Source organism: Nylanderia fulva, unplaced genomic scaffold, assembly GCF_048542155.1.
Source record: "Nylanderia fulva isolate GAGA-0341 unplaced genomic scaffold, ASM4854215v1 Scaffold30, whole genome shotgun sequence".
Classification (NCBI taxonomy): Eukaryota; Metazoa; Arthropoda; class Insecta; order Hymenoptera; family Formicidae; genus Nylanderia; species Nylanderia fulva.
This window is the reverse complement of record NW_028190369.1, coordinates 395,122-421,091: the sequence shown is the minus strand read 5'-3', so window position 1 is coordinate 421,091 and position 25,970 is coordinate 395,122. Positions and strand designations below refer to the sequence as shown.

At 32.8% G+C, this 25,970-nt stretch overlaps 1 protein-coding gene across 2 annotated transcripts; it reads right to left on the bottom strand.

Moving 5' to 3' along the window:
* Positions 1 to 4,200: 4,200 nt before the first annotated feature.
* Positions 4,201 to 25,360, bottom strand: cysu (peroxidase homolog). Of its 2 annotated transcripts, none has more exons than XM_029302422.2 (17): positions 25,141 to 25,360; positions 19,587 to 19,778; positions 15,210 to 15,289; positions 14,909 to 15,002; positions 14,573 to 14,764; positions 13,682 to 13,878; positions 12,039 to 12,291; positions 11,051 to 11,196; positions 9,081 to 9,322; positions 8,668 to 8,800; positions 8,367 to 8,494; positions 8,191 to 8,300; positions 7,719 to 7,811; positions 7,386 to 7,555; positions 7,147 to 7,255; positions 6,639 to 6,729; positions 4,201 to 4,547 (listed from the first exon to the last, which is right to left on the bottom strand). In XM_029302422.2, exons 1-17 carry the CDS (start codon positions 25,149 to 25,151, stop codon positions 4,401 to 4,403), a joined length of 2,388 nt encoding a protein of 795 aa, XP_029158255.1. In that variant the 5' UTR covers positions 25,152 to 25,360; the 3' UTR covers positions 4,201 to 4,400. The 2 variants fall into 2 exon arrangements, with proteins under 2 accessions (XP_029158255.1, XP_029158256.1); XM_029302423.2 differs by lacking the exon at positions 4,201 to 4,547 and adding an exon at positions 5,905 to 6,571.
* Positions 25,361 to 25,970: the final 610 nt, after the last annotated feature.

Below are 25,970 nucleotides of genomic sequence, written 5' to 3'. Positions count from 1 at the left end.
TATTTATTTATAAATCATGCAATTAAAATGACTACTAAATCAAAAGTATTATTACAGAGTATATTAATTATATTTAATTTCTAGTAACATTGTGCATTATAATCAATATTTATTACTATAATAATATAACAAAATAGATAACTGTTGTGCTAATTGATCCAATTGCATAACATAATAATGACAATTGCTTATTTGATCTAATTCTGAAAAACATAAACATGTAATAACAAGGGGATGTAGGTTTAACATAATATATTATGATACCATGATTTTATATAATTTGTGTTTTCTAAGTTTCTGTTTCTTCACTCGTCTCATTTTTCTTACGAGGCGACTCATATTCTAAGCTCCAGAAATTTTTATATCTGATCGGCACCGTTTCACCTTCTTCAATCATTTTGTCGAGATTCTCATCTAATCTAGAGAAACGGTCCTTCTTATCCAAAATTTTTGACAATGTTTTATGCACTTCTTCTCTTTTTCTCGATTCTTCTTTTTGTCTCTCTTCTTCGGCTGTTGAGTTATCTCGCAATTGATCCAAAATATCCTTTGTAAAATAACGAGATAAAAATTCATTCTCCGTGTCGATCGATTCGGATGATTCTTTATCATTGTTCTCTCCGAAAATATGCTTAAGGAAATCTTTATCGTCATAATGATAATAATCTTCATTGATTACGTCACTATCTTCCGCTTTCTCTTCCGTCGAAGAGTGAATATTCTTTTTTGCCTCATCTCTATCATCAAAAATGATTCCATCATCGTAATTTCCGTTCTTTCTGAAATAATTGTATGATTTTTCTTTTGGAACCGTGGCATATATGTCGAACTCTTCAGATTCTTTGCTGCGATCTGCGGGTTTTTGCTTGTATTTCTTGTTTTCCTTGCCATGAGTAGTTTGTATACTTTCAAATATAGGGTCGTTTTTAATAAAATCATCAAAATTAAACGGTTTTTTATATTCATTTATATCAAAATCAATAAAATCTGTAGCAGAATTTTTACGTTCGTTGGATAACATAGATTCTACGGAATCTTCTTTAGAATGTTGAACATCGTCGCTAATTTCGGTATTATTGCTTAATTCGGTATCTTTAATATCATACTTGTTAGTATCTTCAACATCATACTTATCAGTACATTCGATAGAATCTTTATTATTTTCTGTGCAACGTGAATGCGAGGTATTTACATTTAATGAAATCTCCGGTTCGTTATTTTCGGTTTGAATATTCTGTAATACTTTAATCTCAGCGTTTGGCGACTTCGACGAGATTTCAACAGGATTGTAAGTACTTTTAAAATCAATATAATCGCTGTCATCATATACTTTATAATTTGCTGCAGTTGAGTTCTGATTGTCTTTATCTAAACTCTCTTCTTGTTGCTCAGCATAATCTGGTACCTCTACGTAAGGAATATTTACCGCATCATAAATCGGAGTTGTGTTGATTGAATAATCATTTGTATATTTTATTTGATCTTCCTTTTCCGAAGTATTATCAATCGTGTGCTTGATTAGTGAAGATGAAACGGTAGAATTTTCTTGTTCTTTAGAAAAATATGGCAATCTTGGCTCAATTGTGACTTTTTGTGATTTATTATGCTTTTCATGTTCCGTTGCATTATCAGAAGACAAATAATCAATATTAGTTTCGACATTATCAGGAAATTTATTCAAGTCATCTACTTCGGAAGCGCTTGCAGTATTTACGTTTGACGACGAGATCAGATCATTATTTAATTTTATCATGTTCACTATTGGAGTTGTAGGTTGCCATTGAGTTTTATTAGTAAAGCCTGATATATAAGGATTAGATATTTTTCGCGAATTTGTCGTTTCCGCGGTTTCAAGTGTCACTTTATCATTTATCGCTTGCAGCTGTTTATCTTCTGTATGATTAACCTTTCCTTCTTGCATGCATAATTGAGTATTACTTTTCGAGATATTTCGTTTAGAACGAGCTTTCGTGTTTCCATATATCGATTGAGTTGCATTGATTATATTCCAGATACGTTTATAAAACTCTTGTTCCGGTTTAATCTTAGGAGTTGTTACTTGTAAATTTAGTTTCTGCGACTGTGAAGTTATAATTTGATCTTTATTAGCGCACGTTGAATTATTTTCAGAATTATTTTTCAAAAAACTGTAGTCGCTGATGATATCGGAATGAGGACGAGTACCGTTAATGTATTCCCAAATACGTTTATAAAATACAGTACTCGGTATCGCGATATTGTTCGGTACTTTAAGATCAATTGCACGTTTTCTCGTTGGCAAAGACTTTTTTTGTTGATCCCGATAATGAGATTTTGGATAATGCGCTCGTTTATTCGAAGTGAAAGTTTTTTTCTTTCGATCATGCCCTGAATCCGTAGCTATCATCGAGCTGTATCTCGATTTATGAGACGAACGTTTTAAACGTTTCTTTCCAATCATTCTCTTTATATTTTTCATTGTTTCTGATATTTGTGCGCTTCTTCGCCGCTTTTGTCGAATAGCCTCAACAATCGTTGTAATTTTAACAATCTCCATATCAGGCGAGATATTTATATTTTTATTTTGATCATTTATAGGAGAGGACTTTGGCGACATAATTTGTTTATTTAAAGATTTGTCTTGCAACTGTAACATTTTTTTATGCATTTCTAAGCTCTGTGCATTTTTTTCCCATTTAGCATGACGTGGATATATCCACCAAAGCTTGTTCGGTTTCTTTTTTAAATTGTTTGCTATACGTTTTCCCATGGGCGAATCTTTCGATTTATGATTAAAATTAATATATAATCGCTGCAATACAGGTTTAATTTCTGATGCAGTTTTCTTTATGGCGTCCTGAAAATAACCGAATTATAATTAGCAGCGATAAGCACTATAGTTCTAAAATTATACTATAATTATGAATAAAGCAATATTTAAAATACAAATTCTTAGAATTTAAAACAATAATACTATTACTATTATATATTACGCGTTTTAATTATATATTACATATTTTATGCAATATATATTTAAATAATAAATAATAAGATATTATTATTGTTTGTCTAAATCATTTTTAGACGAGATAACTATAATATTAAAAATGCATTTAATTACATATAAATGCTAATTTTTATCGTTATTTGTTTTATACACAGTGCGTTTTGCTGCACTTGAATTTGGTGCGAGACATTACCGTGTTTCTCGATGACAATATATTTTTTAAATATTTATTTTATACATATTTTTATTATATAATTCTGTTAAAATATAGAATAAAAATATAATAAAATATAATAAAAATTACATAAGACCACTGTGCCGTTATTATACAATGCTATTGATTTCAATAGATCGCTAAGCATGTGATGGCTTTAATATGTAACGTGTAATGAACCTCCAACTTCTACCAACTTACGTGCAATTTCTGCTTTGCATGTCCAAGATAATACAGAAAAAGATACATACAAATTTTAAATGGCACTCTTATTAAAGTGATTTTATTTCTTAATTGCAATTATGTACAAAATACAAAATGATACCTACATTATTACAGTGGCCCAGAAAATCACGATTTTGATAAATAGATTCATTTAAATTTGTATGAAACAATAAGAAATATCAACACCGTGCAAATTTCCGAGTCATTGTGTATTTACAGTCTTGCTCATTACAATAATACTTGAAACAATAATTAAGCATTGTATAAAATAATGTACATTTTTATTAATATATTTCTATTCGCGAGCTTATCAATGACAAATAAAAATTAAATTTTATATCACTTCAATATATTGAAGCAAATACATTTATATGATGCAATTGATATTTATGATGTATTAATCCATCTTAAAAAATCGTTTAAGAGAGAAAAAGAGAATGAAAAAAGAGCTTTATATATAAAAATATAATACATATATAAATTACGTTAAAAAATTATCACTATTGAATATAAGTTATTATTATTAAATATATATTATAAAGCAATAAGATAATATAGAAAATAATAATAGAAAAATAATAATTTATTGTTTGATAACTAATTGAAGCTCAGTCATCGTTATGGAAGCACGATAAATATAAATATTGCGCGAAATTTTATTTCAATTATTATATAGTTAACATTATGAGTATATAAATATTTTATTATACTTTATTATAAAGAAGATAAAAAAATTTCTACTAGAATATCGCAATTCTTTTAATATCAAGTCTCTTTAAGTGCATTAAAAATATTTCGTAAATACGTACGTATGCCATTACACGATATACATCTTGCTATACATACACACGTGTATAGATCAACCGTAATTTCCATTCGTGTGTTGCACTTTAAATAGCATCTTAGAGTCGTATGAAGTATGAAGATGGTGGATATTTTATGATCAGGCGTTTATCTTCTTGCGGTTCTCTGCGGTTATTTTTTCGAGAAGCCCAGATATGAAGCAATGCCATTAATATTCTCATAGAAGATTCGATAAGCTTGTTGTTTGTTGTAGTACTGCGGTATCGCCGGTTTCACCGAATCTCCCGATGTGTCAAGCAATTGTTCCTCCACCCATCGCTATAGTACAATAGGTAATTGTAGGTAGATACTAATGTGGTGCATATGTGGCAGTTGGCGGAGAAATAGGGAGTGGAATTCAAATGACACTCTATACTCTATCACATATTTTTGGGAACAAACGTGATTATCTGATTCTAAAAAAAAATCAAGCACATACGATATACTTTACTCGGTATTGAATATTAGGGAACCGATGTATAGGGATGTGTACAAGACAATGTAAAAAACAAAGGGATAACCGTGAACAAATAATGAAAATAAACTCGATATGAGAAATTTTAATAGCATTAAAAAGTGTGAAAAAATATTTTTAAAAATCGAGCGTTTCTTTTATATCAGTTTCAGCATTTGTGCATTTTCAACAAATAATGTCTGTATATAATTTAGAGTTTCTTCTTAATTGACAATGTGAAAACCGTATAAAAAACATGCAAAATATATAAAACAACAGAATAATAAAAAACATTGTTTAAAGTATTATATTTAAAAAGATGGCACTTACAAATTTCGCATATAACAAATTGTGTAGTATATTTCGGATAAGAAGAGTTTAGATTTCAACTTATAAAAATACATTATTCGCAATTCGTAATTCGTAATCGAGTATACATAACATAATCAAATGATCGCGCTTTGCATTAAACTAAAAAAACCAGAAGTTTTAGTTTTTTCGGAAAATTTTTTTATATTAAGCAATATATTTTTAATTTATTTTTTAAAAAATAATATGACGGAAAATATGACGTAGATTATTTTTTTAATGTTTTGATCGAAAAATCAAAATGTATTTATTCCACAGTAGTATTGAAAGGACTAGATATTAAGCACTGTAATATGTTAAATATTATATAGTAATCCGTGATATTAAAGAGGATAATGTAATAGGCGGTTACGTGCAAAAAATAATTCGACTGAATTGTAATTTACTATATACAAAGTGTGTAATGTATGTGTAGTTACACAGTATTATGTTTAATCGGACATGAAATACTATTTAAAAAATAAAGAAAATTATGGCAAATGAAAAAAATAGTTTAATATATATTATTTTGAAAATCTATTGATATTAAGAAAATTTTGATAATAAAATATATTAAACGCAATCTGCAATGATCAATATACGTGATATAACGTAATACAAATTATAGCCAAATTTTGTGACAAATATTTAAATATTTGAGCAAAGTTATCTGTCACATGTAGTATAAATAAAATGCGATATTTGTAGACATAGGTAAAAATCATTATATATTTATTATAAATATAACATTAAATAAAATAAAATAATAATGGACAATTTTATAGAAATTATAGGAAAAATTCTCAATTATATAATATTAAAATCTGTGTAATCATATGTATTATTCAAACTTTAATATTACACAGTAACAAATAATTTTTCTACACAGAAAAGACCAAAAACTTGATGCATAAATGACATTCGGTTTCAGAGAGTTGAAGTAAATTTCTGAATATATATGAAATTTTTGTTTCTTTTTATACGGCAATGTAGATAAAATAGAACGCACTTCTATTAAGAGAAGCAATATGTACATTTTGTTTCGAGAAAGATTACTGTGGAATCTAAAGGGATTCTTTAATTTGTCCAGCGTCGATATCTTTAACTAACGCGGTATCTTTAACTGATCAATCTGTATTGATCAAATCGATCTTGCTATCGTAATAACATAATTGCATTGACGTTTATGAGCCATTATCGAGTGTCACAAGTCATGGTTTATGAATCGAAATTCCGAATCATTTTATATATAAATAAGATAATTGAATATATGATCGACACTGATCAACTCTATGTTTCTTCTTCACTTTTATGTTCTACATGGTTGAATCGAGTCTCTTGACTTAAACGTGGATTCTTAATGTATTGAATTGTTTGCTCTACTTCAACACGTGCATGTCTACGGGGTGATCTCGGGTTAAAGTGCCTAAGGGTTGGGCTTCTTGGCTCGTGACTCGGTTGATTACGTGGTGGTGTTCGTCTAAGGGCACTCTGTTTATTTCTAGAGTGATGGAACAGACCCTTTCTTATTTCCCCAACTGCCCGTATTCGTCTGCTAGATTACTCACGTATTGTGTGGCGTGACTCGTCGGGAAATCGGCCCATTTTGAGAAGTCGATGCTGGGTAGAATACCGCTTCGACACGGGACTCGAGGGTTTCTATTGCGACAAAATTGTAAAAATTAGATTTTTAATTAATTTAAAAAATCAACTTTTATAATCGAGCACGTTAGAACAGAAAAATAATTACTTTTACTAAACAAGAGACACACATTTTTAATTCGTTAGTATATTAAATGAAATAAGTAATATAAATAAAATATAATAATATAATAAAAATAATATATAGACATTTATAGATTTTTTATAGTGAATGAAAGTTCAAGTTTGATGTATATGCATGTTTGATTACGAATATAATTTTTATTCGCTTCCATATTTTTCACAGCTATATACAATTAGAATATTCATTATTATTCATTATTTTTATAAGGAATAATTATTACGATTATTATGATATTTAACGATGTTCAATAAATCGTTTATTCATCATGTATAAATCGTGTTCATACTTACATTTCATGATCGGGTAAGACCATCGGATAGATTTGTATCGTATCAATAAGATCGGTATTGTCACAGATTACTCTGGCGAGCTTTGACTTTCGAATCTCGTTGAGTTGTTCTAGAAAAGTGAAAGCAAGCGCAGTTTTAGAAGGTACAATATCACTTCGTTATATTTCGATCGATTATCAATCGAGTCCTTGGATCGCGCGACTCGCGAATCCCACGGATTCGAAAGGGTTCTTTCTCACCGGGAGTGAAGGACGATGGCTGGTTCGGCAGCTCGTACCAAAATCTGTCGCCACGACGCGAATGACTGAACTGCGTGGCAATCAGGCAGGCGAAGGTTGGCCCGAGCATGCTACCCGGAAGCGGTCTTTCGGATACGCCGCCCGACCATAAATCGACGTCTGCAGGATGTCTGAAAAGGAGCGCGGCCGAGATGAAGCCGTTACTTTTGAATACGCTATATTTAGAACCGCCGCACGATCGGTCCACTAACTGAATAATGAGATGCAAAATTTGATCGATCGGCCTTTCCGAAGGTTTTCGCCGCTGGCGCTTACCAGATATATTATACTCACTCGAAGATAGTACTATATCGTCTGACAGTTTCGTTCGGCATGGAACCGAACAATTCCTCGAAGCTGTTCGCTTCCGGAAGGCCGCAGTATTTTCTGGAATTATCAAATTACGAAATGGTTATATGTCTTATTCAAATGCAAATAAATAATCTCTTATAATTTGTTTAAAATTAATTTTCATGTATTTATTAGCGTTAACTGACGCTTATTATATTTTTTTAAATTATACTTAAAAATTTTGAATTTTTCTATTTTTGTCGATTATTAAGAAATAATTAATTTTATATACATAGCTCTGCATGGCTTATTCTTCGTCGATTTTATTAGCATTCAATTTTATTCTCCAATTGCATTTATTCTTTATAATACTTACTATATTACTCACTATAGGTATAAAGGATTATAACTGCGCAAAACATGGATGTGCAATTATAGTTAGTTAAACAAGGTAATCTGTGATAATTCTGCTCACCTGAATTCCATATAACTTGGAATACCAAACTCACGACCACGTTGCATGTTAAAAGACACCAGATCCAATCCGAATTTTGCCCCTATTTTTTTGAACAGATGATTCGTTACCTGTAAAAAAATAAGTCATATAATATAGCATAATTATATATTTTATCGATTTAATCATTGTCTTACTTCTTGTGTTATGGAATCATCCATAGCCTGAGCAACTTGGTTCATCAAGCCCATGAAATATTCGTCAAACACACCGGCGCGGTACAGATCATAAGGTCGTCTTATCAAGTCTGACAATCTCTTTGAAGCTATCAAAACAAATATTTATAATTAGGTTTGAGGGAAAATCGTAAATAATTAGACAATTCCTGTAAAATTTATCTTATTAATTTTATTGATGATATATTTATGAAAAGAAACATACACACAAGTTCTGATATACTTTGTATGCAATGTAATCTTGTTGTGCAATGTCGCTTACCAATAAATTTGTGAGCTTTACTCCATCGTTCTACAGCCGTGGGCAATAACGAGTGACCAAATCTAAAAGCAGCAGCGGCGAAAGCATCTATTACGCCTGGATTTATATTCGGGTCGTATCCGTCCCAGTAATTCTACGAAAAATTAATACTTTAACGTCAACATGGTTATTATTGATTATTAATGACTGTCTGACGAACGGAAAAAAATAAACACAGGAGACACATGTCGTTAAATGTTATATATCGTTAAATTTCAATCGGTTATTAGAAATTTTTAGTTGTACGACAACTATATAAATATCTATTTAGTCTCTAAGTAAAATTATTTTTATACTTATATGCGGCAGCATAAATTATAAATAATTCATGTTTTATGTTTTCTGTTTATTTCAGAATCATCAGTGCTACTCACATCTTTCTCGAGGAGAAGTCCAAATTTCTCCATGACATCTTTGCCGAGTAATATCGGGAGGAACTCGTTATAAGTGATGTGTTGAATTTCCGCGATGACGATGCGTCTGGCTTCCTGGAAGAGAGTTTCATCGTCCCAATGCGGATTTACGATGGCCAACGCTTTGGCAATCCGGTTATGCTCTCGCGCCATTAAAGTGTGCATACAAGTAAGTACCAGCTGTTCATTCACACGAATCTCGCCTGAAAGTAAGGACAGAGATGACTGATACTATTAATCTTGTCTGGAATTTAAAAAAAGTAATTAATTCTCACGCACGATCGAAGATAAGGAACTCGCGATACTTTCACAAAGAATCAGATAATTCTTTCGTTCCGTTGTATAATGCATTTTACATTATGACGACAATCTATTCTATAGCGTAAGAAACACATAAATTATGATGCAGACAATTTATTAATCTATTAACTATTATATCGATCAACTTTAATTCGTTCGGATCTAATTGAAGAGATATTTATGAAGGATAAACTTTCCAAGCATAATAATTTTTTATTATATGCATGCTGTATAAACGGACTTTTCAAGCAGTTCACAAATATCGTAGACTATACTATTTTTTTTCTAATATTCTACTTTATGGAAGTCGATGTCCTTGCATCGCAACCACTCTCTTTCTCACCCACATCGCTCGACGTACTGATAATCATGCGATGTAGGTACGATGCCTACCGATGATAGTTAAAACGAGCATTAAGTCAATTACACGTTATCCGAAAAAGAAACAAAAACCGAAATAATAACAGCCAATTTTGTGTAGCAATTGATATTTCCGTAACACGCGATTAATGTAAGTACAGGGTATATGAGTGAGATGCCTCGCCGAATGCTCACACGCGAATGTATACGAAAGGAAGATTTATGATTCAGAGTGCTTCTGTCTATATTCCGGCTCCAGGCATGATTTATAGGACCGCATAGAAGTGTATGATATAAGTGCATACAATTATCGCCGCGATCGAATTGTTTTGTCTAACCAAATCTTCGATCGGATTCCTCGTGCACATTGCGGTGAAGTTTCCCGGATAATCGACGGACTGACGTGGGAAAATAATTTCTGGGCGAGTAAACGCGAGGAAAAGAGAAAGACGTGGGTGCCGGGCAAAATTATGAGGGTGATCGGACGTCGATCACGGTCATCTCAAGAAAGCATATAGGTAGTAAGCGGCGCCGCGCGAGAAGGCAGTAACGAGCGTGACTTATTGCTCCATTGTCTTGTATCATCAGACGCGTAAAAATCCGCAGAAATTAGAATAGTTACATTAGCACGGTTACATTCGACTCACGCCGACTGCATGTATCGCTCATTTTAAATTCAAATGAATACAATTGACCTGATAGTTCGCCCCCGCGCGTTTGTACGCTGTATTTTAAAGTTACGTTTACTACTTCGCGAAAGTGCCGGTCTAGTCTAAAGCAATAACGAAGCGATTGATTTGTCACGACCATCATCCATAATATATCATAAGTACATGCAGCAACTATACGGGCAAAAATGCTAGGAAATATTACAGGATATTACACGAGACATTTCATACCGATTGAATATTTTTTCTTCATCATAGATATCTTGAAAAATAATTACAGATTTGAAATTAATTTTTTCGTAGAACAAGCAAGACAATTTTTAATAATAAAAACATCCAAATAATTAACAATAAATTGCAAGTTGTATTGTTTTTTTAAAATATTATTAATTGTTATTCATTTAAATTTTAAACATTTTTTGATAAAATTCGAATGCATTAGTGCTCAATATTAAAACATTTATGTTATTTTTATATTAAAACTTTGATTTTTATATATATACATATATATATATATATGAATGGAAAAATATACTCTCTGTGGATTAAGAATATTTTTTACTAGATTTTGCATATTTTTTAAGCATATAAAATATAAATTACCGGCTTCGAAGCAATACATCGATCGATTTGGTCGAGTGCATCCTTCATCCGGTATATCCAATTTCAGCGGCAATAGATCTTTAAGACCGTACTCTGAAAAAACTGGATTCATTCGTAGTAATCCACCATAACCCGTTCGAAGTTTTCTAAAAAATAAAATAAAAACATTACATAAATATTTCTTTTTCTCTCTTAGGATTATTATGCAATAATCTTTAGAATCCATAAAATAAACCTTTTTTCAGAAATTTTTATGAAAATGTATAACGAGCGCATTCTTAAAACTTTGCATTTGAATATAATACAATACCTATATGTATCTGGATACAAAGAAAGATACGTATTAGAAACAGGAAATATACATAATAGACCGTGTGTTGTATATGTATATATGTATATGTATGTGATGTCATGAAGGACCGTAAAAGATAGCAAAGATTGAGCAACTTCAAGATTTGTAGATTGCATCCCATTACATGCTAGAAAGTGCGAAGAACCGACGAACGTGCGAAGGCACGTGTCTATGTTGTAAAAAATAGGAACAACGCAACGCTGATTTATTGTCGTCGATTATGTAACATGTCTATATCGTTTAAAAGAGAATAAAATCCGCTTTTCGCACCAAATGTATGCGCACAAAAAATTTACTTACTCCAGAGAATAATTAGCGATTATTCTCTATACATTTTCTCATGTCGTTATGTTTACATCATTATAAAATACTATAACTATTATTTAATTAATTTTGGTTTGTTATTTTTGTTAAAATTAATATGCTCACAATTTCTCTACATAAATACAGTATAATTACTTCATATGTATATACGCGTGTTATATATAAAAATTCGCGCAATTATAATTTTCATATTCGTCTTACAATTAGATGAAAATAGGATCGATCATGCGCGCGTTTCTCATTGCACAAATACTTGGAAATAATTACTTTTTTATTAGTATTCGAAATAAAAAGAAAATCGTTGCAATTTACCTAGCGAAAGCTTCCGTGATGCCATAAACGGTATTACCATCCAGCACACCTGTAAGAAGATTGAAAGGCACTCGAGAACCGAGACGGCAGCCAGGTCGTACGGCAGGAAAAGCGCGAACGAAGTCCATACATTGTACGTTAAACAATCTGTAGAAGTAGTCATCCTCTGGTATGAGGATCTCGTTGCAGTAAGGATTCTTCAGGTGTGGCGGCCGGCCGCAGCATTCTTCCGGGTCGTTTCGGTTCAAGGGGTCTGCAAACGCGATGATCGATACATTATGATTGCAAAGAGCGATAGCGCGTTCCTATTACGCACACTTCATACATATTCCGCATGCGGCGAACCGACGGAATATCAGTTTTCGATTGAATGGAACACACTACAAATGTCGACTATTCTCTCTGTCGTAATCTCAATTGTGTTAGACGAAGGAAAAATCGACGTTGTCGATTAATTATATCTTTTTCTGCGGGAAACGCACACACATGTGCGTGGGATCGCCCGAAGGGGCGATATAACACACAGAATTGCATTCCAAATTATTCTCTTTTCTCGAGAACGATTTAATAGTTGACGTAAATTGTCGCACTCATTTCTCAGTGCGACTGCAATTACAAATCAGCGTTTTGCCAATTCTGGTTGACGCATTTCGCGGCGATGTGATCTCAAACCAACGAGTTTTGCTGCTCGGAAACGTTATGGACGGACACGTGAGTGGTTTATCCGACAATGATTGTTCGCTTTCTCTCGTAGTTACCCTCCTTTCGATATATACGGTAAATGTAGAAGGGCCTGCGAGAGCAAACGACCTAAGAGATGCGCGTGAGAGAACATATATATATCAAATATCTCGATACAGTTGCTCGACGCAATATGAGCAGTCAGTTTATTCATTCGAGGCTAGCTTTCTAATTTCTATTCTAGTTGCATGATTGAATCGGCAGGCTTCAATCGTGATAGCTCACAAGCTGACGAAAATGTCATTAAACATTTCATTGTTGCTTTCTCTAACATAAGATTCGTTATATCATGATTGAAACGAGATTATATATTGTAACAAATTTCATATATTGATTAATAATTTCTTCATTCACATTAGTAAAGAATAGAAATGTTTATTTGAAAATTCAACTATTTTGTCGATAAATTTATAAGATAATTTTTCACAGAGAAAAATTTTTACGGCATTAATGTGATTGAATGTTTTATAATTTATTATTCATCTATTTAAAGAATTAGATAAATTATTAATTATATTGTATTATTTAATTTATATATTTATAGATATATGAATTAATAATCATATTAATTAATAATACATACTATATACATATGTATAATTTCGAGTTCATTTTTTTCTTTTGTTGTATTGACCCTAGAATTGCTTCTAAAGATAATCTAAAAAAACTTGATTTTTTAATTTTTATTATATTTTGCAAATTATATAAAATATAAAATTCCGAGTTTTTATTTATTTGATTATATATATAGCTTCGCATCTCATTAATATAATCAAATCATTTCGGGAAGAAAAACATATTTCTAACGAAAACGAAGATGTAATAATCGCGGTACGAAATCAACAACTGTTGCGACAAAAGAACCTGTCGCAAATGTATCAAAAATTTAATGAACAAAATACCTAGAGGTGTGCCGGTTAAAGTATAATCGTGGTCCATGAATTGCCCCCATGCGATCACCATAACCGTGCCGGCATGATCGTGATAACCCTCGTCCGGATGCATGGTTCGCGACACGATTCGGGATAATGGTAGATTACGACCCGTCACGGATATCCTTGGAGCTGATAAACCATCTGCGAAACGCGGAGTAATCAATCTGCAAGAATAAGAAGTAAAGGAGGCGTTGAATTTATCGTGTATGTGAAGCTGAAGTCTGATTTCGTAGAAACTTAATTCTTACATCATGTATATTCTAATGCAAAAAATAATAAGATTTCTCTAATATATGTATGTATTTTTTAATTGTTACAGACAGCACTACTGATAAGCTGTGCGCGAGTTTGACCGCAAGATTCTCGAGTGCCGAATAAATCGTTGCTTCGTTTGATTATAGTTTTCTCATCGTTTTCTCTCGTTGTGCAATGTACGCGAAATATGCGTCTTGTCGGGAGTGCCGTGTAAAGTTTCGCGCGTCGGGAGTGCCGTAAAGTGTCGGGCGATCGTAATTATTCGTGTTTTCACGAGTGTCGTGAGTGCTACGAACCAAGAGAGGAGGAGGAGGCCCAGGGAGGCTCGGGCAACAACGGAGCAACTGTGAGGTATATGCAAAATAAAAATATTTTTTTCTAAACTGCATTGTTTGTAAAATATTTGACCGTTTCTAGAGTTTCAAAACACTCTATGCACACTCACACATATATACATAATTTGAATATTTTGTTTTCAGATCCAATGTGCTGTATGCTGTATACTACAACTCCGTTATTACGCAGGTATCGGTGAGTGAGAAATTGTTATAACATTTCTATAGCGGTAATTCCCCTTGTACTTAAAAAAGAGACCATAATTACCTTGTGAAAGGCGACAAGGTAGCTCCCCATGTGGGATTCTGCAAATTCGTGCAGAGGCCATCGTATCGCCGATATTTGCCCGGCCTACATTCCACATTGCTGAGAAAAGCGGGACAGACCTCTTGGATAAGCGTCTTCGAAGTATCGATCAGTGGTAGACTTTTGTCTATCTCGTCGTAGGTCAGTCCATATCTAAATACCGATGATTAAAAAAGATCAAAAAAATATAAACGAGAACAAGAGAAAGAAAACACGACCGGGAAATAGGAAAGGGCGAGGAAGCAAATTTTGTTGCATAAGCATTGGATATAGACTTATCGTCATAGGGAGACTTACGTTTGCGCGAGATTCGTGGTAATATCGAGAAGCAGCTCGCCGATCGTCGCCAGATCTTCAGGTCGCCACATCTCCGATTTTGGTCTCGCGACATCTACGGGAGATGATTACGTATAAGTGACATAACAAGGTAAGGAAATAAATGAATGACATAAGAGATCGATGTCGTAATGAATTTATTATATCCGACCGATCATACGAGCAACACTCGCGAACATATTGTATTGATAGTTATCGACGATAATTTATATATGTAGACAGCGTGCAATTAATTTTTTCAAATAAAACTTAATATACTCACTAATGCGCTTCCTCGCTTCGATGTAAGCGTGATTTACGGCGTCGTACGTGATACAGGTTTGAACTCCTCCCGCGGTGGGGCTGCGAAAGAACAAGGATGAAAGTTAAACCGCATGCTCGCTCTTTTTCAATGCGGGTATTATTTGCGACCACCTCCTTTTCGCCTTTTTCTCCATATCATCGGGTTAATTACCTAACGCGTTTGTAGCCTACTTTCGTGAGAAGTCGACACTCTCGAAAGCCTTGCACGAGATTTGCGGACGAGCGTCTATATGCCTGCAGATATTTCATATTAAGGTAAGCCAAAACTATCCTAGAACGTGCTCTCTGTCTTTATGAGCGCGGGCGAATTGACTTTCACATATCCTGTTTCCATCGTGAAATGTATTGGCATTGACATGCCTTTCGTTGCCGACGAAGGTTGATTAAAACGATTTTGCGCGTTTCTTTATCCGCACAGCTTCCGCCTTCGATTCTTGCATCTCTATATGCTTATTACAGTTGTATTTTAATTGCTAATTTCAAATTCAAAATTTCTACATATTTTATTAAGATATGAATGCAAATTAATCTTTTTAAGAAAATGTTCGACAGTAAATGGTTGGAAAATAAATAAATATAAATACATATTAAAAATGCTTATCACCTATCGCACACGTGCGTGACATTTTTTACTGATATACAATTACTTTGAAGTATAGGTACGTAATTAAATTCCGTAAACGTTCTCCGAACATAGTATTTAGCATAAGGACCTTGTAACTTAATCTATTTAAAACATTGATACCGACTAATTTATTCTAGAGATCGGCAAAATGCTCTGAAAATCCGATCCGAACAGCGCGTATTACTAATTATAAAGTACTTAAGATGCGTAAAAATGAGAGAGCGGCGAAGAGAGAAAGACAGTTTTTTGTGTCTAATTGCGGTCGAGCGGTTCAACCGTTATGCTGCAACTGACGATAATAATAACGAAAACATTCTGTAATGATGCCGTGCATCGACGCACTTACCATAACTGGTCCGAGCAACGTCTATAAACCCATTCTCGCCGCCTGGTGATAAATGCGAATTACGCCAAGCCAAGGGAGAACCGAGGAGAGAGAGAGGAATTCCTTTTTCTCCCTCTCGATATACACATAAATTACATTTTACAGCTCGCAGCATTCGTACTTTAATATGCCACGTTTAATAATCACTCGCTGTCGCGAGCAACACCGAGGTATCCACGGCTCTCGAAAATAATCGCGCCTTATTCTCTCGCCGCGATCGTTTCGCGGATCACGTTCTTACGTTCGTTTCAAGCGCAGAGATTGACGGTTACGAGTCGGGATCATTTCGCGCATCGAATCTGAATTCCCACCTCTTTTTGCGCTCTTTAAATGCAATCTTTTTCGAAACAAGACTCGCTTTCACAGTCGACAGGCAGCACGCGCAATTTCGATCTCCAGATATCTCAGCGGTGTCATTTCGTGCGCAATTGCATGCGTCTCTCTCGTTATGTCGTGTCCCCGGGCACCTGCTTGACATTCCGAGCGCCTTCGTCCAAGTCAGGTGCGTGACATCGCTAATCGGACAGCGACAATGTCGTATACCGGCCGCCTAAACGATTGACACAGATCACGCGACTTGCGTACGCGCGAATGCCTGACTATATTCACTTCTCATTTTATTGAGTAACTATTTGGCTGGCTATATATTAATGTATTCATACGACTACGAGTGCGATATATTACATGAATTTTTCTGCATCTATTGAATTCTATTTTTCAACATTTATAATAATATATGTATTTTCCTTTTTTCAAAGAATCTTATAAATAAATTTAAAAATTAATCTTTGTTTTTTTTTGTTTATTTTGATTATCAGATAAGCAAAAATAGTTGCATCCATTTTTTATTAAATCTTTCGAGGAATAAATGAAAATTGAAAATTATTTCTCTTTCTATTCAAGGAAGAGAAATTATTGTCTTTTTAAAGATTTGGGCAAATTGAGTTGAGATTTATTTATATTTTGCGTAAAGCAGATAATAATTAACATCTTAATTAATCCTTTTTAATATTTTCGTGAATAATAATATTTAAATAAATAATGTATTCAATGTTTCACATTATAAAATAAATTGAATTTATACAAGTTGTTCGAATGTAAAAGCGCGCGCAATTAAGAGCAGTAATAAGATACTTTGACATGTAATTCTAATTGATTACTCTCCTCGATAATAAGGCCATCATTATCAAAACTATTTCGGCTACTACGATCTTTGGCAATTCAGTTTAAAGCGATTTTATCGTGACCCTCTTGTATTTCATTAGTTGCGAGCCTTGAGAAGGCTCAATTAGCAACAGTGAAATTCTTGTGCGTACAAGCTTAATCGTATAAACGAATAGTCTAGAATTTGATAACTGCCGCCGTTCGCATTCTCGTGTATCTGAACACTTAGATATATCGAATCTCTAGTTATTACGAAAGCCACGTTATAACCAATTATATGCATCAACAATGCATTTTTTTTCTAACAAGAACAAGACACGCAAGTTGACTCGATTTTGACGCTTGTTAAGTTTTTTTCCTCAATTCTCACTGTGTTCAGTAAATAATTGGCAACCGTAACCGCAACTGTAACCTTCGTAATCAGCACCTCGCCGCGGTCGAATTCGATTCTTATGAAGATTTCATGAGAGCACACGCAAACGATAAATACGGCCGTCTCTCGTCGATTACCGGGCGCGAAAAACGGCAGATAATCACAGGTTTCGTGTTTCGTTCGCACGAGGCACCTGGAAGCAAAGATTATAACTGTGGCACGATACGATAAATACAATTCTCTACACGATCGATGAATGGGACAGAACGGGCTTTACTATACGACACGTAACTGTTACTTTTGTTACATGACGCGTTTACGATTCAATACCATAAACGCGATCCTTTACCTGCATGGCAATGGCCGCTTTTAAAAGTTCAAAGGAAAACCTATTTTACAGTTGGTCCCCAATTAACCTCAATTGACATTTCCAATTTTGATTTTAATATTCAATTTATTTTGACACTTTAAGCAGTCAGGTCACCTTATTTTTAAATTATTTAATCTATAATTTTTTTAAAGTTACACTAAAAAAATTTATTAACTTGACTAAACTAAATTACTATTTTGTTAATTGAACATATATTAGTATTTAAGTCAAATGTATGTTTTGTTAGATTTTATATATTATATTTAATTTAAATATTTTTATAAATTTAATTAACAAAACAATATTTAGTTGACAAATTTAGTCAAGTTAATAAATTTTTTAACGTACTTTTTAAAATTTTTAAGTGAAAAACTTTTCGTTTACTATTAGCTTGAAGTACAAAGTACGGGTTTAATATAATACAATTACTGTATAAATAAAATCTATCAGAATTTATAATTGTTATATAATAAACATAAAAAATATGGATTGAAAAGAGGAGCAAGATTTCAATTGGAAAATGCACGTGATGCAATCTTTATCTAGTCATATATTAAACACGTGGTACAATCTTCCTCTCGAAGTTCGCGTAGGACGTACTGTACATATGTACAAATGTTAAATAGAAAACCGGTAAGAACGCATTGGAATTCACCAGTCCTGTAGGAATAAGATGATAGTGAAAGTCCTGGCGGCTAAAGTTCCCGCTTTCTCTAATCCTTTAAATTCTAAAGTTTAGAATGTGTCGAAGATTTCATTATATAAACGTAAATTTTTCGATAAAATTGATAAACACGGTTTATAATGTTAATTATGCATTTTATAGTTCATAATCCAGGATAGATATCGAACTGATAAGATATAATTTTTATTTGCTTCTCTGATACCTTCATAATCACACAGACAAAAAATATGAAGTACCATAGTTAAATTTTAGATGTTTCTATATTACATCTGAAATTTAGTTATTATGCCTAAATTTCAAGTATATATAATATAGAAATATCTAAAATTTATCTATGGTATAGTTAATATTTTTCTTTCCATACCGCAATGTAATAATAAAGCATTATTGCATTTAAATGATTATCAATCAGCGAACTACATATATAATTTTGATAATACATAATAATTATATACATATTGATGAAATGATAAGTATACAGGCTGTCTTAATTAACTTGATACTTGTATAGTTATAGACACTAGACAGCAATAAAACCAGCTAATCGGCCGTAAAAATACAATTCACTTACATTAGTAGGACGCGAAAATTCACAGGTAGCGCGATGTTACTTTACGAAAGTTCACTCCAGTTACTTCGGAGAAATACGTCGTGTTACCTTCGCATTGGCTTTCGCTAAATTAAGATCGCTATCGTCGCGCGGATTCATATTCGATCTTAATGGGAATACTTACAACGATCCGCGAAGTAAATTATAGGTGTAGTCGTAAACGCTGGTTCTACCGCGAGCATCCAGGATCAAGGCGCACTCTTCTCCGTTTGCATAAGAGTCGAAAGGCTGATATTGCAATCCGTTGCAATATGCCGTTTCCAACAGCAGCAGCAGCGATCCGATTATCGCGGATCGCGTCCATGTTATCGCGAATCTGCAACATTCCCCGCGCAAACAATTATCTCTCTCACGTCAAAGAGTATCGTGCAAAAGGCCGCTCGCCCTCAATGTTGTCTTAAATCACGACAATCGTTTATGCACGAATTGTTTCGTATCTTGTTGATCTAAAATCTACTCGAAAGATGACAGTACTATTATATTGAAACAATGAAATGCGCTTGTAAATCAACGTAGAATTTTTTTATCTTTCTTCTATGTATTTCGCTCATAACATATAAAAAGATTAGAAAAATTGTCGTAATAATACACGAAGCTAAAATTGCCGAACAGAATCATATATTTCATTGCAAATGCAAATTTTAATTGAAGCAGTTAATTAAGCCTTGACAGTTTCTGCATAATTCATACTTCAAAGTGAATGTATAATATTATACATATGAAATATGTATTATAATAGATCTGCTATTCCATATCTCTTTCATATTTTAATAGAAAAGATAGGTTATAAACAATGCATTTTTAGAAAAATTAAAAATATGAAAAAAATGAAAAAAATATATTACTTTCTTTATTGTTATTAACATTATTAATTATACACATTCAGTTCGGTTTTATGATCATAGTTCGAATATCTAATACCAATATAAGCAAGTAAACTCCAATATTTCATTGAAATAATGATTTGATTGATATCGGATTAATATATATTATATATATATCCATTTAGATTTTTAAGCAGTAGATTAGGTTGCCTTGCAAGCGCAATAGAATTGCAATCTCAATAAAGAAAATATGATTATCAAATGTCAGATATGATCGAATATATTATATTTCCAATACATAGCAGTTATATAAAATATTATATTATACATTGTGAAAATTTTCTTTAATTTTATTCTATTTTATGAAATTAAGTGTAGAATTTCCGGGTATGAATTCTTGGAAAACTTACAAGTAAAAATAATTTAATTTTTTACATATTAATATTTCGATTAGATGATAGTGTTTAATTCTGCGATATACATACACAATAAAGAATAAAATAATACAAAAAATCGTAAAAAAATTAATCAATTCTGTCGTTACGATTATTTATTGGTAATGATATAGCGAAAGAATTTAATAATTTTAAATTCTATAAAGAATTAATAATAAATGATAAAAAGAAAAAATGAATTTTTTTCGGTAGAATCAGTCTGTCGCGAAGTCACAAAATGTTTTGATAGTTCATCATAATGAATTCTCTTTGAACATTTTCTGGCATAATAGCTTGATAATATCTCTTTCACGGTACGTGCGTTCTTATTTAAGCATATTGCATTCGGTGCATTCTGAGCAGCAGAGAAACTGGGATACAAACGTCGAAATTCTTCCATAATCACTATTCCTTTTAACTCGAAAAAGTATCGCGGACGTCTTTTCTCTCCATAAGAGTTACTTCTATATTTTGTAATCTCACGTCTGGAACACATTTACATAATATGTAAGCGTGAAATTGATACAATTGCACGATAATGAACACATTTCGTATATGTAATATTTACAAATGTTGTGCTGCTCTAACAATATTGTGATGAATATTATTCTTAATTTTCGAATTTTACAAAGAAAACATTTTTTTATTAATTTTATTGTTCAATGATTTCTTGCATTTAAATTAGATTTTGAATATTAATCGCCATTAAATATCTATTTGCATACTCTTTAAGATATATTATGATCATGTATTTCGGAATTTTTTTAGACATGTTAAAATATATAACAAAATACGATATATATATATATATATATATATATATATATATATATATACTACAGAGGCTAATATAAGTTTCCATGAATCAAATTTCACCTTGAACTTTTTAGTTAAGTATAATTTTAAGATTATTAAGTGTCGTACATCTGTGCTCCATTCACCGTTTGTCGTGAAATTACATTAATGTGCGGTTTACATTGAAGATGTTAGAAGTTAGAAATGATTGACGAGTATTCGCGGTCGCTTTGTAGCTTGCTAGTGATGAAAGTACCTTTCGTTCCACATAATAAAAAGATAAAAATCGATCAACACTTAAAGCGATATGAAATCTTTTTTCTTGGTCATCTCGAACATTTCGTATGTCGTGAGCAACATAACCCGGTAAACTGGTCCTCATATATATTCGGTAATCTTAATTATAACAATTAATTAATCGATTTTAATGAGAATTACTTGTGATTTTAAGGGTAATATCTTTGATATGCAAATTATCGCATAATTATTTTTTTTTAAGATATCTTACATATTTAAATTAGTAAAACTGTGCTTGGTACAATAATTTATGTTATTAGAAGTTTGTTTTTTTTCTCAATAATTACCAGCAATACTTTGAAATAAATATGTATTAAGATATTCTAATTCTTATTTTAATTAGATATAAAATTAATGTTTAATCTAAAGCTGATTTAAGCACACTTTTTTTAATTGTCTCTCTAAAGAAATGAAAAAAAATGTCATATATATTTTATATACTCTTGCTACATTGTGATTTTATGAAAAAAGATATATATTTCTCTTTTTATCAGACACGTAATTCAGTATTAATTAAAACTATCTACTGATTTTATGATGCTAAGTAAATATCTTACGAAATCGAAAGGAGAAATTACTTTTTTTGCGATCATTGAATGGATCATGGTTCATTAATTAAATGGCTATATATTGTTGATTGGTTTTTATAAAAACCACGATTTTATCTGATGAATTACGTCAATTTGGATTGATACTCCGCGTATCTAATCGCGTGAAATTCGATCGTGCGAAAAAGTGATCAGGAAGTGCACGAAAAGTGAAAATTCGTCAGAAGATCTGCCGTAAAATGTCGCAAGAAAGTTTTTTCCCATTATTATGCAATACTTTCCGTTCCTATACTGATAGATTACAATACAATATACAATAGCATTAAAAATGCAAAAATATGCATTTATTTTTTCTTTATATTTTGATTTATATAAGTATATTCTAACTAATTGCATAAATGATCTTCATTCTATAAGTAGAGATGAGCAAATAATAATTAAATTTAATTATTTGCATATGTATGTGTGTCTTATGTTATAACATAATTATAGTCACGATTGTCGAACTGATTGTCATTCTTCCAAATTATTCAACATCATAAGTCATAAGCCAACTCATAAGTATTATTTTTATTTAATTTTATATGCATACAGCAACATATATATTATGAAGTGAATCGGTTCATTAGGAAAATGCAGAGAGAGAGAGAGAGAGAGGAAGAAAGATATATAGAGAGAAAAAAATCGTGATTTTTTCAAAGAGAGTATGTAAATATATTAACATATTTTTATCGCGCCTTATTTTATTTAAATCAAAGTATGACTTATTTAAAAGCAATGGAAATTATTATAAAAATGTTTCATTAATTTTCATGAGTGATGCAATTTAAGAATAAATCTGAAATTTCGGATAAAAATATGCGATATTATGTTGATTATACAAACAAATTACAAGGATCCATATTATGCAATTGGCTAGCGTCTATCTTAACAAATTGGAATAATTGTTGAAAGATTATAATGAGAGCTTTCGCGATACGCTTCGTTAATCGGCTACCATCATTGCACCGGCTTAACATCGTGCTGCAGCATCTCGATTAGATACAATAATTGCCATTAAGTAGGCGGACAGTGATCGACCGTCCCGAATGTCTGCGAATCGCCGCCACACAGACCGGTATTTTATTTGACAATTAAAAACCATAAATGATTTACTAGCTTGGTGAAAGGATTCGAAAGCGGGTAAAAGTATATATATATACCCGAGGCTTGCAAAAGAACGATTTTGAATTACGAAACATTTCATCTCATCTTCATATCGTGCGGTTCAAAGTTCTACTCTGGTTTCGTGTGTGTCATCTCGCGTGCGTTTACCTAGGGATAGGGAAGTTGCGCGCGTGATGGACGACTGAGATAAAGTTGATCGAAATAAAGCGCGGATTGCTTTCTCGATCCGCGCATCACGCGGATTCTCCTTTCACTATTCGTAGCATTCAATCCGCGCGATGCTGATAGACATGAAAAGAGTCACGTGCACGTCTCCTGCGAGACGTCGCCCTCTTTTACACCCCGACCCAGTTCTCATAATTACTCGCGATCATTTTTTTCGAGGCTTTTCTCAAGGAACTTCATAAACTCCTCTTTCTCACGTTCAAGATGCTCAGGAGATTAGAAAAGCTGATAGAAAATGATTATAGAGATTTATAGCGTCGCATACGCGTCTTTTTAATCTTGGAAAGCTATACAAATGTGTGAGAAATTTATATTTATCAATGACATTTAATTGCGTTCATTTAATCGTTCATTTAACACATCTGGGAAAAAACTTAATTTGTATAAGAATGTTGAGAAAGATCAAAATTAATTTCATTAAACATTATATTTTGTATTACTAGCTCCATAGTACGATATATAGACAAAAACTAGTCATGCTTAACTTTGATAGTATAATTTTCGTGACATTGAAACTGTTACATTATATTCTTGATCTACTTATTTTAAGAAATAATAAAGTAGAACGCATATGTCTGTTACATATCTGTATGCAATTAAAACATGTTTCATAATTTTTATATAACATAAACATGTAGTAATTAGCTACAATAAGATATGTATGCTACACGTATTATATAAATATTAAATACAAAGTATAAGAATTGTATCTATTATATTAAAAAATGTATTCAATTTTGCGGTCAACTTTATTATTCACAAAGTGGCGCTTTCTCCCTCTATTTTAGTTTGAGGAATATAAGATTCAGTATCTACTTGTAATACCTCTGACACAAATCAACTTTTACTAGTGAAGTATGACAAATGGATATAGATAAATCTTGCTAGAGATTCCAGTTAATTTTAAAGCTGTTAATATTAAGATACCGCATATACGAATAGATTGAGATAGGAACGCAATAATATCTATATCTGTAAACTAATAATACATAGTCAATAGCAATGAAGAAATTGATACCTCAAACAATTCTTATATAGTAATATACAATACATATCATTATATAAAAATTGCAAGTATTGCATTATAATTGTATCTTTTAAAAATTATCGCATATTTGAATTATTAAAACATTTAAATTAAAATCACATTTTAGTACTCCTTCAAAACAATCACAGAATATCACAATTGCATATACAAGAATCCATGAATTATAGATCTGCATAATTTCTTTCTTATCAGTAACTACAAAATCGAGAAAAAAAAATGTAAATGAGAGTCTTAAAATTCTCCCGAGCGATGCTCTATCTTGGCAAGAGTCCCACGGTACTTTGGCGCGCGATACGCATAGAATTCCTTATAATACGCGATTCCATTACATCATACTTACCCGTCGTGCATTCTACCACCGCGCGCTCCACGTTGCTGAACTTCCACGACGGTTTGCGATTGGCGACGAAATTGCCGCGTCCGGGTTGAAATTGTCGATTTATACGATCTTTGGAATGCACTTGTTCAACACACGCGACAAACGGGAAGGAACAGTCGGAAATAGTGTAATGTTGTGTATTTCTGCCGGCGAATGCACGCGTTCGAGATATTAAAAAAAAAAAGAAAAAAAAAAAAATGATCACCGCGTTTGACGATTCCTCGATCGTGTTCGTACAATGATCGACCACTTCTACTTGCCGAATAGTCCAGCTTGCGGCGATCGGTCACCACTTTTAGTTTCGTTCCCGAGTGGTTGTTTTAAAGCGGCTCACACTGATCGACTACCTCAACCTACCGTGATACTCGTGATCGTATCCTGCCATGCGTGCCGCACAGTTCCTTATCGAGGTGCAGAGTGTGCACCGTCCTGGTGGTGGAAAGCTCCCCAAAAGCATGGTGCTGACTTGTGGAAAGGAAACGAGAAGGGGAGGGAGTCGGGAGAGGGAGAGTTGAAAGGAGACAAGAGAGAGAGAGAGAAAGAACGAAGTGGAGGAAAGTTATCTTATCTTACGTTATGTGCTCGCCAGGTGAGCGAGAACCACGAAGAGTTAGCGACAGACGCAAAGAAGAAGGAGACGAAGGAGGAGGCGCAGCTCCCGCGTCCATGTCTTACTTTCCTTTCTCTAAACGAGCCGCACGCTTGTTGCCCTCGATTCGAGACATCCCGCCGGTCTCCGAAATACGCGCCGAAAATTCGCCACTCGGCAAATCCGACAATGAATGCTCTCT